The sequence below is a fragment of the Capra hircus genome, chromosome 16 (assembly GCF_001704415.2).
Source record: "Capra hircus breed San Clemente chromosome 16, ASM170441v1, whole genome shotgun sequence".
In the NCBI taxonomy this organism is placed as follows: domain Eukaryota; kingdom Metazoa; phylum Chordata; class Mammalia; order Artiodactyla; family Bovidae; genus Capra; species Capra hircus.
In genome coordinates this window covers 40,883,513-40,900,835 of record NC_030823.1, presented here as the reverse complement: position 1 = coordinate 40,900,835, position 17,323 = coordinate 40,883,513, and the positions used below count along the sequence as shown (strand labels likewise).

At 46.3% G+C, this 17,323-nt stretch overlaps 1 protein-coding gene across 3 annotated transcripts in view; it reads right to left on the bottom strand.

Moving 5' to 3' along the window:
* The window catches only part of MTOR (mechanistic target of rapamycin), a 125,574-nt gene extending 114,558 nt beyond the window's left edge, over positions 1 to 11,016 (bottom strand). The window contains exons 1-8 of one of the 3 annotated variants that reach the window (XM_018059919.1): positions 10,914 to 11,016; positions 8,652 to 8,854; positions 7,909 to 8,017; positions 6,994 to 7,226; positions 5,527 to 5,727; positions 4,690 to 4,824; positions 1,050 to 1,325; positions 857 to 965 (exon numbers count right to left, since the gene is read on the bottom strand). In XM_018059919.1, coding sequence (XP_017915408.1) covers positions 857 to 965; positions 1,050 to 1,325; positions 4,690 to 4,824; positions 5,527 to 5,727; positions 6,994 to 7,226; positions 7,909 to 8,017; positions 8,652 to 8,813 — 1,225 coding nt within the window. In that variant the 5' untranslated portion in view covers positions 8,814 to 8,854; positions 10,914 to 11,016. 3 annotated transcript variants of the gene reach the window in all.

Genomic DNA, 17,323 nt, shown 5'->3' with positions numbered 1-17,323 from the left:
CATCTCGTGGTGCAGGAACTGTCACTCTAACTGGATGCATCCAGAAGTGAAGGTCCAGGAAGGTCGCACAATCTGCCCCAAACATCACAGCTAAGAACAGAGACTGGGACTTTTCCCCTGGTGGTCTACTGTTTAAGACTGTGCTCCCAATGCAGGAGGTGCAGGTTCGATTCCTGGTTGGGGAACTAAGATCCGGCATGCCTCACGGCGCAGCCAAGCAAAAAGAACAGAGGGAAGATTCACCCCAGGTCTGATGCCGTGGCCCTTCCACAGCTGGGGGTTATAATGAGAAAGGAAAAGCATGCTTCCAGCTGAAGTGAACCAGGTAGGCCTCAGGGAGAAGCCACTGTCTGGGCTGGGCCAGTTTCAGGAGCTAGGAATTCACAGCAACCAGTGGGAACAGGGCAGGAAGGGGGGAAGCCACAGTCTATCACCCGTGAAACCAGCCCCTAAAGCTTCCAGTCCTTCCTCCTCGTGAGCGAGGAGGCAGCCTGGAGCCCACCTCAGGGGCAGATGCAGGACCACATCGGCTCCTCCGTGCCCCACAGACTAGCTGCACAGAAACCCAAACTGCCCTTCCTTCATCTACCTGGAGCCCATTCGTGAACGAGCATGTTGGCTTCCACGCGAGAACTTGGTCGGCTCTAGAAGCGCCTCTGTCTGCATTTGGACTGTCCTGGTGTCTGCCACATTTACAGAAAACTACGTACTGCTGAAACTGGCTAAGAAACCAGAGACTGGCTTCTCAGCAGTCAGTGCTTCAAATGAGCAGCAGTTGTAACTTTCTGCAATCACGTCTTCTCTGTTTAATTACCCCTGATGGGTAACAACACAACGCATCCATGGACATCCTCACCTGTGAAGGCAGAAGGTCGGAAGGCAGCCAAGCGGGGCAACAAATTAAGGATTGTCATTTGGATCAGCGAGTTCTTGCTATTCCTGCACTTCAGGACCCACTGGCACACCTGAGACAGGAAGGACACAGGGTTAGCAAAGGAAGGGGAGGCGTGGAGCTTGGGAAAAGAGAGAGCAGGCTTCCTGCTACTGACCTGATCAAATTTCTCCTCCATCAAGTCTCTGCAGCAGCGACTCTCCACCAGCGTGGACTTTGCCGGGCTGGGGGAGGTCCCGAAGCCCATGAGGCCTTGGTGAGAGCTGTACCCCAGCAGCCCCACCAAGGCATTTGACTGCTGGGGCTGCACGGCCTGGAAACTGGTGAATGGGGTGATGTGACGGGGTTTCGTTCCAAAACCCATGAGATCCTTGCAGTACTTGTCATGGACCAACTGCTGCTGTGTGATTTCTTCCATTTCTTCTCTCAGGCGCTGTACACGTGGGGGAAAAGTCACCTTTACTCACAAGAGGCATTTACCTGGGCACCGTGGAGTCTATGAGCAACACACACCCAACCCTGAAATGCAACTCTTCCCACAGGGGATGGAGGCCACTCTTCTTGAGGATTCAGGTTTCCCTAGGACCTTGCAGGGGCCTGATTCTGTTCTAATTTAGGCAGAAGAGCACCACCTACTGAACAACGAAGCAGCAGCAGGGGGCTGGCTCCTAAGGACCCCTACGCTACCCTTGGTGTGGCAAAGCTGACTGTTGATGGCTATGACAGGAGACTCCTGAGAGGGTGAGGGGCACCCCCACTCCAGCACCCTGCTAAGGAAGCTCTGCTGTCCCTCTTCTCACCTGAAACCCAGGCAGAAACAGCAGAGGCAAGTGATTTTCTCAGAGGCCTAGGAGTTCCATAAGAGGCATGGAATAAGCTGATTGGCTGAGAACTCACACCTCTTACCTATTCAAAGGACTGCTCAATAACTCGTCCTCCAGCAGTCCAAATTGAGAAAGATAAGAGAACAATTAATTTCCAGACTTCCAAACTCTTCACACAGATATTTTCATTTCTCAGGAAATCTTGTCCACTATTTTTGTCAAGGTCACCAACATTCTTTCGTTGCTAAATTGAATGGTCAGTCTCAGTCCTCATCTTATTTGACTTGTCTGCAGCATCTGATTCAACGCAGTGTTTCCTCCTCCTTGAAACCCTTCATTCACTTGGCTCCTTGGACCCTGAGCTTTGCCGGCACCCACACCCACTGCCACCACTACTCCTTGGTCTCCCCGGGTTCCTCAGGATCTCAACCCCCATCTCTCTCCCAGCCACCCTAGTTACCGGGGAGTTCTCATCTAGTCTCACGACTGGAAATAACATCCACATGCCAACAACTCCCACATCTGTCTCTCGCTCAGATCTCTCCCCCAAACTACTCAACATCTCCACTCAGATGCACAATACTCACCTTAAACTTAACAAGTTCAAAAGGAAACCCCCGACCTTCCACTCCAGACCCATTACTCCCATCTCAGTAAATGGCAACTCTATCCTTCCAGTCGCTGAGGCCCCAAACCTGAACTCCTCTCTCTCCCACCCCTCCAAATCCCAAATTTAGAACCCAGCCCCTCCTGGCACCACCACAGCTCCTAGTATGGTCTAAGCTGCCCAAGTCCTCTACTGAGATGCTATAGTTCTGTCCTGACTAGGGGCCTCAGCCCTGACCCCTCCAGTAATTTATTTCCAATGATATGTGCAGGGGCTTCTGAGATCCTACGTGATGCATCCCCTCCTGCCCCAGGTATTCCCTGGACCCTGCCTCCCAACTCCTCTCTCCTCTCACTCAGCTCACAACAGCAAGCTCGCTCCCTTCATAAAGCAGCATGCTCGTGCTTACAGAACCAGCTGTCTGGAAGGGGCATCCCCAGATGTTTGTATGGCTTTGTCCTTAGCTTCTTCACGGCTATGCGCAAATGTCATCATATTGCAAAATGTAATCCTTGATCCATGCTAGCTTCCCCATTCATCTGCCCTACTTTTCTCCACAGCACATGTCGCCATATGCTGTACTATACATACTTTTATTGATTTGTGTATTGTCTGCCTCCTTTTGCTAGTATGTACTGTTTTATTCACTGCTGCATCATTCTAGCTCTTAGGACAAGGTATAACTGGCCTACAGTAGACGCTCCTTCTATTCTGTTGAATGAATGAAGAAGTTATGAAATTATAATACTTTATATTTGTATGGTGGTGATGGTTTAGTTGCTAAGTCATGTTCGACTCTTGCAACCCCATGGACTATAGCCCGCCAGGCTTCTCTGTCCATGGGATTTTCCCAGGCAAGAACACTGGAGTGTGTAGCCATTCCCTTCTCCAGGAGATCTTCCCAAACCAGGGATGAAACTCAGGTCTCCTGCACTGCAGAATTCTTTACCGACTGAGCCAAAAGGAAAGCCCTTACATTTGCATAGTTCTTTATAATTTACAAAGCACCATCACAAAGTACTATTTCATTTAAACCTATGAGCTAGGTGATATTGTCCCGTTTTTCTGGAGACAACAAAGATCCCAGAGCTGTGTGGGGTACAGTGGAAAACACGTTATACTCAGGTGGGGAAATCTCTGAGGACGATCATTTTCGCAATGCCCACTAGGAATCAGGAGTTGTGCTAAGCACCTCATATATATTTAGAAACCTTACAGGAGACCAGTGAGGTGGATAAGACCCTGTTAAAACTGAGAAAACTGAGGGGGTGAAGTAATTTACCCAGGTCACACAGTAGAGAGAGGGGTGGGGATCCAGAGCTAGACTGTGCTTCACACGCTGCAGCACACACTGTGCCCACATCCAGGACACAGGCACTGACAAACGTCGCTGGGCCTCCAAAAGCCGGAAGCCCTGGGGTGAAATGCCACAGCAACCAGCTCCCCGTTGGAAGACTACCTCCCAGATACACCCCGAATCCAGCATGAGTGGACTGACACTGAATCCACTTCTCCGTCTACACTACCAGAGTCAGTGGAAGGCGTGTCTGTGCCACGGCCGCACCTTCCAGGGGCCGCTTCCAGCCGAGAGAACGCGATAAGAATGCTATGGCGGGCCTCCTCTGACAGCCAGGTCTGGCCTGAGGACCCTGGGCTGGCTCTGCGTGGTAGATTAGGACGCTTCCATCCCACTCTTCTTTCACTCTTATTCACTCAGGGTCAGACACGCGCTGAGGCCTGATGGTTCTCCCAGCCTCTTCCAGCTCCCTCCTCATTTTCTTTCACAGGCTATTTCCCTAATACAATCCTTGTACTTTTAAACCCATCTTTGTAGCTTCTTTTTGGGCCAATACACCTCCTAACTCATCCCTCTGCTTTCCTCCCTGCCTCTCCACAAGCTCTTCCCCACAAGCAGCCAATGACTGTTACAGACATGCTGTCACATCATCCCTGGGGTGAGAATAAGAGCCTGAGTGGACCACAAACTATGAGCCTCGCAGTGGGGGCCTGCCTCCCTCTCCCCACTCATGGTGCACCAGCTTCACTTTCCTTCCTGCTTGAACTTGTCAAACTCTCTTTCACCCTCAAGTCTCTGCATGGATAACCTCCCTGCCAGCCGCTAGGCTGGCTCCTCCATGTCATGTGGTCTCAGCTCAAATGGCTCCCCCTCCATCCTGTTTCCCTCCACTCCATTTCTTCATAGATCTGGCTGCTGTCTGAAATGCTCTTATTTCTTTGTCTGTTACCTGTTTCCCTATAAAATGTAAGCTTGTGAGGATGAGAATCTCACCTCGTCTCATTCTCAGAATGGCACGTGGGAAGCCTGGAACCCCTGACCCCACTGTTCCTCAGAAGTGGCTTCTCACCTCTCCCTCCATGCTGCTGATCCGGACCAGCTCGTTGAGAATCAGCAGGGCTCCATGGATCCGGTCATCCCGATTCATGCCCTTCTCCTTGGCCAAGGTCTCATCAAACCCTTTCTCTGCTTCTTCAAACGTGTGCTACAGAGAGATGCAGAATGCTTTCATTACACAACACCCAGAGTTAGAAAGCAGCCCGCCCATTTATGTGGTGGGTTCTGAGGTTACCATGCCTGCTCAGGGACTCGTGCCAGTATCACCAACAATATTAGCTCATTGAGCTCTTTCATCTAATTTAGCTTCAACTCTCACAATGCCACCATGAGGCAGATTAAAAACAGAAACTAAGTGACTTGCCCAAGGTCACAGAGCAGCCAAGACTAGAACCCAGGTATCCAGTCCCATGTTCAAGGCTCTTGGTATAGGACAAGCCTCAGTAGGTTCTCCTGGCAGCAGCAGTCAGCACGGGACTCACAACACTAGAGGAGAATTGGTATTTTCTCAGTATTTACTGCATTTTGTTCCTCCAGACACACTCATTTTCCCCTACTTTCACATCTCTGAAAAGAGACACCTTATAATTGTTAAAAAGGCAGTGAGTGTAACTGGCACTGTAGTCTCACTCTTAGTGGTGCATAAAATAATGGCGTAGCTATGGCCAGATCTTTGCTTTCGTGAAAAACAACGAAATAACTACTAATTCACTGAGCTTAAAAAGTCATGTAAGACCAAAGCAGACATGATGCTAGCTCTGTGGCCAGGGGTCTACTGCTGCTCTTTAAGCCCAGCGACACTCTAGGCTGCAGTGCTTTGCTGGAGGCTGGAATGGAGCCATCTCCTCACCCTGTACCACTGCGGCTTCTGCATCTCTTTTGGCTCCCGCTGGGTGGTGAGGATCAGACAGGCACGAAGGGCGGCGACAGCTCCCTCCCGGATGGCCTGTTTGGGGTCCCACACAGCCACAAAGATATTGTCAAAGAAGGGCTGCACTTGCTGGAAGAAGAAGGTGGGGACGCTGATGGCCAGCTCACGGAGCACCAGGACCTGGGAGGAAAGGCACACAGAGATCTTGCATCTGGATCAGAGAGCTCTGTTCTCTCACGAACACAGCCTCTTTTCATGCCAGAGCCAACACACACTAGGAAAATGGCACACTTGCCCACTCTTGTAGCTCAGAATTCCTGGGGACCTAAGAATGACAGTAAAACTGATCAAACATCTCAGTGTCCATTATCACAGGGTGTTTAGAAATAGAACGCTTGTACAGGAAAGTTAGGACACAAGTTCTGAAAGGGCAGCCGTGTTTGACGTTTCATATACTGCTCCACTAGAATAGATAGTAGATAGATAGATAAATAGCCTAGAATGTACCTGGACTACTTAAGCATTCAATAAACCTTTACTGAATGAATGTTCCTGTTTAATATTTAATCTTGTTACTTTTTTCATTTGACCATGGTAAAATGGAAGGTGGGCAGGGCGGTTTGCCCCAAGTTAGAGTTAGAGAGTGGCACCAGAGGCAGGCCCCTCACCCAGGCAGGCTCCTTTCTCATGGTGCTGCCTGCTAAAGAGGGAAGTGACTGGAAAGGATCCACCTAAAGCTTCTATTCCCACCACACTGGTTCATAGATTCTATCTCTTAAGGACAGACTCTCCCCCGCCTCCCAACCTGGATTCTTAGCCCATCAAACCAGTCTTTTTCAGGATGAGCCCTGGAGAGCGAGGAGGATGTGCGTCTACAAGAGGGTAGAAGCCACCACTCCCTCAAATGCAGAACAGCCAAGGGGAAAGAGGAAGTCTGGACTGTGTACTGACCAATCAATAAATGACTAAAACATAAACAGGAAAGGCCTGGGAGAAGGCAGACCCACTCTCCCACCAGCGGGAGCGAGTACCTCCCTTGCTCCTCTCTGCAGCCCAGAACTTCCTTATTCCACAGGCTATTGAGGGACCTTCACAGAGGGATGCTGCAGATAGTGCAGCTGTCTGAGGCTTTGTAAGCTTCGTGGCTTCTCTTCTTTCCTATGGCTGAACGGTGCCTTCTGGGGAAGAATTTTCGACTGGAAAATCAGAGGTCAGGGTAAGAACTGCGCACAGGGCTGCCTCTCAAGCAATGAAAGAGAACGTTAATTTTCCTCCTCAGGAACGGAGCTCAGGGTGAGGAGAGAAAGGGATCTGGGGCAGAATTCAGGGCCACCAAGAAGCACAGTGCCTCTGCCTGGAGCCACCCCTCTCACTCTTTGCCTTCCAGGGCCCTGAGCACATCACATGAAGTACCCCGACACAAGGCACTGCTCCCCAGACACTCACAGCCGCGTGTCTTCGGCCCTCGTTGCGGTCAGCACCCAGCCATTCCAGGGCTCGCTTCACCTCAAACTCCACATACTCAGCAGTGAAAGTGTCCCCTGCCATGGCGAGCCGACCGATGGCCTTGGATGCCATCTCCATGACAACTGGGTCATTGGAGGGAAGGAGGTTCCGAAGGTAGTTAGCAAATCTTCCGATCCGAGTGGCATTCCCACCTTCAACTCCTATGAGGCTGGCTGGAAAAGACAGGAAGGCAAAAGGTGAGGAGGGGCACAGGCTGCCCAGGAAAGTAGGTGGCCTTCAGAGGGACAGTGACCTCTTCCTTTTAAGTACTGACTGCAATCTCCAGACAGTAAGGATGCAAACAATTTTCATTTCAACCAACGTATTTGGCATTTGTGCCAGAACTACTTACATAAAGCAAAATGACCTCATTTTAGTAAATACAATTTGTTTTCCCAAGAAGAAAAGGAAAACAAACTGGGACTGAATAATAGTTCACAGGATGGATGACTAGTTCCTGGGAGCTGAAAATTACCTGCCTTTCATTCAATGCATCCCAACTCTACTTTTCTATTTGTGAGTCCTGCTATGCCACACCGCGCTATGGAGAAAAGAGAGCCTGGAATGAAAGCAGGCTTCTAGTCTCAGCCCTGGTGCACTGGCCCTAGAAAAGTTCTTAATGGCTCTGAGATATGGTTCAGATATATGGATATCTGAAAATACCTGCTTTGACTATGTCTCAGGACTACTGCTAGAATAGCTGAGTAAGTACACTGAAAGCCATGAAGCTCCTTAAAATTCCTTAAACAAATGTGAACTAAGTATCCAGTAGGAAGCAGACACAGGGTGCAGTGGACACAAAGGTGAGCAGTCCTTTATGTCCAGTTCTCACCTCACCAGAGACTCTGTCCTTACCTATGGCCAAAATGCCACCTTTCCTCTCATTGGCATCTGAGCTGGACACCAGTTCAAAGATGTGATGGTTCAACTGATCATAGAAGCGAGTAGACTCCTCTTGACTCATCTACAAAAGAAGATGTACTCAGCACAACTTCTAATGTCTCCCTGATGGTGGGATGGCTCCAAAAGGTTAGGACTTGAAAGGCAGCCGGCAGGTACAGTTCAAGCCAAAGGGGACACGGCTGCTGCCCATTTCTAGTTTTAAACTGTAGAGCAATTCATTGGTCTATTTAACAAATATTTATTGCTTATCTTACACAATAGCAGGCCACCCACCGTCCTAGATTCTACCTAGTACCAGAGGTATAAGGACAAACAAGACATTGTCCCTGACCTCAAATCTGGTCACTGTTTAGAAAGCCTCAAGCAACCAACTCCTCAAAGCCGTGCCAACCACTGTTATCAGGTAGAAAGAGTGGAAGGTCTGGAATGTGGCATGAAACAGAAAAAAAATGAAAAGAAACAGCCATCTCTATGATGACTCTTAAAATACCACACCACAGGAAATGCCACAGAAATGTGTAACTGCTGCAAAGGAATCCGCACATTCTATGGACATGAGAAACTGGGCGCCTTTCTGAAATGGAATCTTTACATTTTCTGAATTCTCACTTAGCTGTCAAGAGGCATTTAACCCAGGGATGGTACAGGTAGCCCCAACACTCCATGATGAATGGCCCAATGACAGCAGTCCGAACCTCTCGGAGCTCCATGGTGACGTAGTGCTGGAGCTCCTTGGCAGCTTTGGCCCTGGTCTCTTCATTCCGGCTCTTTAGGCCGCTGGCAAACTGCTGCAGGACGCTCACGTTGCTGGATGTGGTGGCAGCTGTGGTGGCGGCGGCAGGGCCGGTTCCAAGCATCTTGCCCTGAGGTTCTTTGGAGAGATGCTTCCTTTAATATTCTGAATAACAAACCATGGCAATGAACTTATATATGGTCCCAGCTCCTCAACACAGATCTTCATACACCCAAGTCAAGCTGGGGAGCCAAACAAGGTTGGGAGACCTCACTGGAAAACATGCAAAGAGCCTTGAGCCATTCAACGATGACTGATGTTTAAAAGAGGCAGCACAGTAGCATAGGTCAAATGATGGGCTGTGCTGCCAGACTTACCTGGGTGTGAATTCAGTCCAAAATTATATACCTTGAGGAAGATACTTAACAGTTTCCCTAACTGTAATAAGAGGATAATAGTACCTAACTCGTAAGGTTGACGTGAGGATTAAGTGAGTTAACCCATGTTAAAAAATGATTAAAACAGTGCCAGGCACACAGTGAGTTAATAGTTACTAGCTATGATTATCATTATGACTACTACATACATGGCACAGTCAGGTACTAGAGTGGGGAGGCAGAGGGAAACTAAGCATGCCTAAGACTGCCCCTTTCCTTGAGGAAAATTTAAAGAGGGGCACTGTTTATTATTCTATAGCAGCACTGCCCAAAAGCAATATGAATCACAAACGTAACTTCGAATTTCCTAGTAGCCATATGGAAAACATAAAAAGAAACAAGAAAAATGAACACATTTAATCCCAATATATCCTAAATATCATTTCAACATGTTATCAATACAAAAAATTATTGACATTTTTTCATTCTTTTTTTCTGTACCAAGTCACCAAAATCGAGCGTGCATTTTATAATTAGGTCAATTTCAACTTGGACTAGTCACATTTCAAGCACTCTAAGCCTCATGTGGCTGATGGTTATTGTATTGGGCAGCACAGTTCTGTATTTTTTAAATTTTTTATTATTTTCTATTCTTATTTTGTGGTCCTGCCCTGCAGCATGCGGGATCTCACTTCCCCAACCAGGGTTTGAACCTGTGCCCACTGCATTGGAAGCAAGGAGTCGTCACCACTGGACTGTCAGGGAAGTCTCTGCCCTATGGAACGTAGCTGGAACGTGAGCTAAGAGAGACTGATTTGTTCCTGAGATCACTCATTTATTCCTGAATTATGTACTGTTCCTTCCCTCAATAAGCTTACAATCTAGGGGGAAACACAAATAATCAAGTGACCATAATGCAGTGGCTATGATAAAGCTCTGCCCAGACTGCCATGGCAGTAACATATACACCTATCCTAGGCATGTCCACGTTATAATAGAAAATAAAATTTTCAAAATTTCTTATTTTGAAAGAATTTGTGAAATCCAGAGGGGTAAAAAACAGTAATAATTGATTCTGAAAAGCTTTTAAATTCTCCAGCATCAAGAAGAAGACTGCAGAAAGAAGTGTCAGACTTTAGGGCTGAGGAAACCCAAGGATTCCAGAGGAGAAAACTACTACAGAGAGCGTGCACTTGGCAGTGATGAGGGGGAGGTAGGCTAGCAAGGAATTTCCAGTCTCAGGAAGGAATCAGCCTACCTTCATAAGGTCTAAGGCCCAAAGGCTATCTGCTCCAGGCAGAATTCAATGAAAATACTATAAGTTAAATATACGAAGGGTCTTGGCGAGGGCTTACAGAAGTTGAGGCCAGGTGCCCAAACTTGGGATGGTGGCGGGGGAAGCAGAGAGGATGAAACTCAGGGTGGAACCGAGCTCAGCTCCGGGAAATGGGTCCCTGAGAGGCATCCACAGTGAAGCGCAAGGGGCTGACACTGACGTTGGTCCTCTCCGAGGACAATGTGTAGGTGGCTCAGAAGAAGCATTGACTGACGGGCAGAGACCCAGAGGCGCCCCAGCAATACAGGAGCTGACGGGCCGGCCTTCTGGCGCCAGAAACACACGCTAGGCTAAAGGGTCCGGGGGTTTCCTGGAGGTCCGGGAGGAAGTGGGCGTAGCCTCGCGGAGTGAGGGTCAAGGGCTCCGGCGGCGCCCAACTCCATGGGGCCAGTACTGAGGGGACCCCGAGTCCCAGATGGACGGCTTCCCCGGGTGCCCCCACGGACCAGGCTAGCCGTGGGTCTGGACATTCCACCGCCTTGGAGGGGTCGGTGCCAGGCCCCAGACTCACCGCGCGGCTTCGGCCAAGGCCTCAGCTGCCGCCGCCAGCGCCGGTACCGCCGCTTCAGGGCCGGGTCCCCACCACCCGCCTTCCCCGACTGTCCTCTAAGCCGGGCGGGGGGGAGGGCGTACTCCTAGCCCTGACGACCAATCGACGGACATAAGAAGAAGATAGACAGGAATACAGGCCAATAATCATTTAGGAGAAGTGAGGCTTCGGGACCGGCTTCTCCAGGGGGCGGGGACTGTTCAAATAGACAAACCCCGTGGCCAGTGGCAGGAGAAAGGAGGCTTAGGTCCTCTCAGGAGAACCAATCATTCGTGAGTTGACTTCAGTCACTTCCACGCACACATCCGGTGCATCGTTACTAAAGTTCCCCACTGCACCTGGCCCTTGGCGGTGCCCATTTCGCTGTCTGGGTACGGTGGGATGGGACCACAAAGAATTAGGCGGAGGTTCGCGACCCCAGATTTAATTTTCGAGAGCCCTGTGTGAGCGAAACCGGCGCACTAGCGCTATTGTATCCATGATTTTTCTTCTGTGAAATGTAATTCGCATTTTAAAGCATTTTTAGTTATATTTCCCCCACTTTCCCGATATTATCTAGCTCCCAAGATCATTCACCAGAAACAATAGGCAAATTTGAACTAAATGAGCTACTTGTGACTAAATAATTTCGAAGCTGTATCATTAAAAAAAAATCCTTTCGAATATCAATAGCAGAAATAGAATTTGACTACGTCTCATTTTTTTTAAAATCACCGTACATTATTAAAAAAAACATTGAAAAAATTTAAATATCTCACATTTCGGTTCAGTCCAGTCGCTCAGTCATGTCCGACTCTTTGCGATCCCAGCACGCCAGACCTCCCTGTCCATCACCAAATCCTGGAGTCCACCCAAACCCGTGTTCATTGAGTCAATGATGCCATCCAACCATCTCATCCTCTGTCGTCCCCTTCTCCTGCCTTCAATCTTTCCCAGCATCAGGGTCTTTCCCAGTGAGTCAGCTCTTCGCATCAGGTGGCCAAAATATTGGAGTTTCAGCTTCAACACCAGTCCTTCCAATGAACACCCAGGACTGATGTCCTTTAGGATGGACTGTTTGGATCTCCTTGCGGTCCAAGGGACTCTCAGTCTTGTCCAACACCATAGTTCAAAAGCATCAATTCTTCGGTGCTCAGCTTTCTTTATAGTCCAACTCTCACATCCATACATGACCACTGGAAAAACATAGCCTTGAATAGATGGACCTTTGCTGGCAAAGTAATGTCTCTGCTTTTTAATATGCTGTCTACCTTGGTCATAACTTTCCTGCCAAGGAGTAAGCATCTTTTAATTTCATTGCTGCAATCACCATCTACAGTGATTTTGGAGCCCAGAAAAATAAAGTCAGTCACTGTTTCCACTGTTTCCCCATCTATTTGCCATGAAGTGATGGGACCGGATGCCATGATCTTAGTTTTCTGAATGTTGAGCTTTAAGCCAACTTTTTCGCAATGGGAGTCCTATTAAATAAAATACGATGCATTTATATTAAGGAAAATATATGCAGTCATTAATAATCATAATTAGGTGAATATTTGCTAAGAAGGAAAAAGGTTAACAGTTATACAATATAATATAACCTATTAAAATTTTGGGCTTCCCTGGTGGCTCAGATAATAAAGAATCTGCATGCAATATAATTTTTATGTGTCTATGCTCACATGGGGAAATACAAAAGTAAGATGCACTGGAATTTGAGGAAGGCATACTTTTTTCTTTTCATCTTACCCTCAATTACTTATGTAATAAAAGACATGTTTGTTGAAGAGGTTTAAGTTTCTAAAAGTACAAAATTGACAAAAGCGGTTTCGTGGTATCCTGTGGCTAACAAAATGCTTTGGCAGAGTTAAAAGAAAAAAAGTTATGATTACTTTAGGTTTAGAATCTTTTCATTACATTGATTCTTTTATGAAATAATTATTCCTCTGAATTTCACAGTTTTCACTTGTTTTCAACATCTCTATATTTAGTCATTAAATATTTTTGAATGTGTAATGCATTCACTATTCAAATCTCAAAATAAATAAAAATTATATTTATCATTAAAAGTCTTGTTCCACCCCTGCCCCTTCACTACTTATTTTCTTAGTTCTTATGTATCCCTACTTTCTTTTTATGTAAATACAAAATGTATAAATACATGCTCTCATTTCCCTCTTTTGTTACACTATGTACACTGTCATGCACATTTAAAAATTCTAGAGTATCTTAGGACTCTTTCTATTGTAGTGTATAGAAAGCTTCTTCATTCTTTTGTTATTGTTGTAGCTGCATAGTAGGCCATCATGTGACTATATCACAATTTATATTTTCAGTTCTCTGTTGATGGATGCGTGTTATTTTCAAATCCTTTTTTATTTCTCTTTTCTTTCTGGCTGTGCTGGGTCTTCATTGCTATGAGCGGGCTTTCTCCAGTTGCAGCAACGGGGGCTGCTCTCTACTTGTAGCACATAGGCTTCTCCTTGTGGTGGCTTCTCCTGTTGCAGAGCATGGGCTCTAGGGTATTAGGGTTTCAGTAGTTGTGGCTCTTGGACTTAGTTGACTTGCAGCATGTGGAATCTTCCTGGACCAGGGATAGAACCCATGTCCCTATGTGGGCAGGAGGAGTTGCAACTGCTGCACCATTAGGGAAGTCCTATTTTCAAATTCTTGTGGTTACTAATGATGCTGCAATGAATGCCTTTGTATGTACAATTTTATTCCCTGGCATCTATACAAAATAAGATCCAGAGATGTGATTATAGAGTCATAGGGTAAATGCCTGTGTAATTCAATAGATTTTGAATTACTCATCTCACATGCTGGTAAAGTAATGCCTAAAATTCTCCAAGCCAGGCTTCAGCAATACGTGAACCATGAACATTCAGATGTTCAAGCTGGTTTTAGAAAAGGCAGAGGAACCAAAGATCAAATTGCCAATATATGATGGATCACTGAAAAAGCAAGAGAGTTCCAGAAAAACATCTATTTCTGCTTTATTGACTATGCCAAAGACTTTGACTGTGTGGATCACAATAAACTGTGGAAAATTCTGAAAGAGATGGGAATACCAGACACCTGACCTGCCTCTTGAGAAATGTGTATGCAGGTCAGGAAGCAACAGTTAGAACTGGACATGGAACAACAGACTGGTTCCAAGTAGGAAAAGGAGTACGTCAAGGCTGTATATTGTCACCCTGCTTATTTAACTCATGCAGAGTACATCTTTCGAAATGCTGGGCTGGAAGAAACACAAGATTGCCAATCAAGATTGCGGGAGAACTATCAATAACCTCAGATATGCAGATGACACCACACTTATGACAGAAAGTGAAGAAGAACTAAAGAGCCTCTTGATGAAACTGCAAGGGGAGAGTGAAAAAGTTGGCTTAAAGCTCAACATTCAGAAAACTAAGATCATGGCATCCGGTCCCATCACTTCATGGCAAGTAGAAGGGGAAACAGTGGAAACAGTGACTGACTTTATTTTTCTGGGCTCCAAAATCACTGTAGATGGTGATTGCAGCAATGAAATTAAAAGACGCTTACTCCTTGGAACCAATGTACACAGCATATTAAAAAGCAGAGACATTACTTTGCCAGCAAAGGTCCATCTAGTCAAGGCTATGGTTTTTCCAGTGGTCATGTATGGATGTGAGAGTTGGACTATAAGAAAGCTGAGCACCGAAGAATTGATGCTTTTGAACTATGGTGTTGGACAAGACTCTTGAGAGTCCCTTGAACCGCAAGGAGATCCAACCAGTCCATCCTAAAGGACATCAGTCCTGGGTGTTCATTGGAAGGACTGGTGTTGAAGTTGAAACTCCAATACTTTGGCCACCTGATGCGAAGAGCTGACTCATTGGGAAAGACCCTGATGCTGGGAAAGATTAAAGGCAGGAGGCGAAGGGGACGACAGAGGATGAGATGGTTGGATGGCATCATTGACTCAATGAACATGGGTTTGGGTGGACTCCAGGATTTGGTGATGGACAGGGAGGCCTGGCATGCTGCGGTTCATGGGGTCACAAAGAGTCGGACATGACTGAGCGACTGAACTGACTGAACTCAATAGACATTGTCAAATTCTTCTCTTATCAGGGAAGTATCAATTTTCAATATATGGGGTTTTTATCTTCCTAAGACATAGTAGGGCCCTGGTTTCTAATGAACCATCAAAGATGGTTTTACAGCAATAATCATCAGTACATTTATAGGTCTCTTTTCAGGTTACAGAGTTTTCTTGTTCATTACATTAAAATAATAGTTAATATTTATTTAGCACTTACAAAGCATCAGTCATTTTGGTGGATACTGTAGAGTAGTGGTTAAAAGCATCTTGGAGTCTAACTGAATCTGAAACTTAGCTCCAGCATTTTACTCTATGAGCTATGTGGCTGTATGAACAAGAACTTAGGTACCTACTTTCTTATCTTTAAAACTAGAAGGATTATAATGTACCTACCTCTGTAGGTGGTATTGTGTGGGTTAAATGCTAATACATGTAAATACCCAAAATACCTGGAGAAGGCAATGGCACCCCACTCCAGTACTCTTGCCTGGAAAATCCCATGGACGGAGGAGCCTGGTGGGCTGCAGTCCATGGGGTCGATAAGTTGCACATGAGTGAGCAATTTCACTTTCACTTTTCACTTTCATGCACTGGAGAAGGAAATGGCAACCCACTCCAGTGTTCTTGCCTGGAGAATCCCAGGGACAGGGGAACCTGGTGGGCTACCATCTATGGGGTTGCACAGAGTTGGACACGACTGAAGTGACTTAGCAGCAGCAGCAGCAGCAATCTGATGTCCAGAGGGATTGGGTCGCAGAGTAGGTAAGTGATGGAGCCAGGATTTTAATATATCTGCTTCTTCCTCTTGTCTGATTTGGCAGCACTGAATATTCAGATTTCGCCAGCATTGCATGTGCTGGGTGGTGGAATTGTAAATGGTTAACAACCAGCTGTGAGGGGAGGGGGCATGTATGTATATTCAGGGCTTTCTTCATGCTGTGTGACCTGTGAGGTCAGAATGCTCTGTCTTGAAATTCTTAATGATTTTTGAATAAGAGGTCCCAAATTTTTATCTTGCACTGGGCACCAAAATTACATAGTTAGTCCTGTGTACATATATGTTATATGTGTATTACAACTTTCACTAATATGAAGGATGTATAGCACAAAACATACAAATAATAATAAAATAGACAAAACTCTTTATTGTAAATTCCATATAGCGAGTTGATTCTAACAATATACTTTCATTGATACTGTGTACCTTCCCTATGGTTGCACTGGCCAGTGTGTGTAGTACCAACATGAATGTCAGCTGGTTTATTCTCTCTTTTTAAAAAGTATTTATTTATTTATTTGGAACAGCCAAATAAATGAAGTAAGTCAAATTTTGTTGTTGTTGTTCAGTCACTCAGTGGTATCCGACTCCTTGTGACCCCATGGACTGAAGCAACCAGGCTTCCCTGTCCTTCACTTTCTCCCACAGTTTGCTCAGACTCATGTCCATTGAGTCAGTGATGCCATCCAACCATCTCATCCTCTGCCAGAAATCCAGGATACCGGGGTTGTGTTCGGTTGCTAAGTCGTGTTGGACTCTTTGACTTCCCAGTCTTTCACTATGTCCTGGAGTTTGCTCAAACTCATGTGCACTGAGTTAGTGATGCCATCCAACCATATCTCATTCTCTGTCACCCCCTCCTCCTCCTGCCCTCAATCTTTCCCAGCATCAGGGTCTTTTCCAATGAATCAGCTCTTTGCATCAGGTGGCCGAAGTATTGGAGCTTCAGCATCAATCCTTCCAATGAATATTCAGGGTTGGTTTCCTTTAGGATAGACTGGTTTGATCTCCTTGCTGTCCAAGGGACTCTCATATATGATATCACATAATATTCGTCTTTGACTTACTTAACTTAGTATGATAATGTCTAGGTCCATCCATCTTGCTGCAAATGACAATATTTCATTATCTTTTATGGCTCAGTAACATTCCATTTTGGGGCTTCCCAAGTGGCCCTGTGGTAAAAAATCTGCCTGCCAATTCAGAAGATGCAAGAGATCCCTGGGTTGAGAAGATCCCCTGGAGGAAGAAATGGCACTCCCCTGCAGTATTCTTGCCTAGGAAATCCTACAGACGAAAGCCTGGTGGGCTACAGCCCATGGGGGTCACAGAGACTCAGACATGACTGAGCAACAGTACACATGGGCACCATATTCCATTTTAGATATATCTTTATCCATTCAATGAATGCCAACACACAATATTCCATTTTAGATATATCTTTATCCATTCAAATTGCCACCATCCATTGGATCATCGAAATAGCATGAGAGTTCCAGAAAAACATCTGCTTTGTTGACTACACCAAAGCCTTTGACTGTG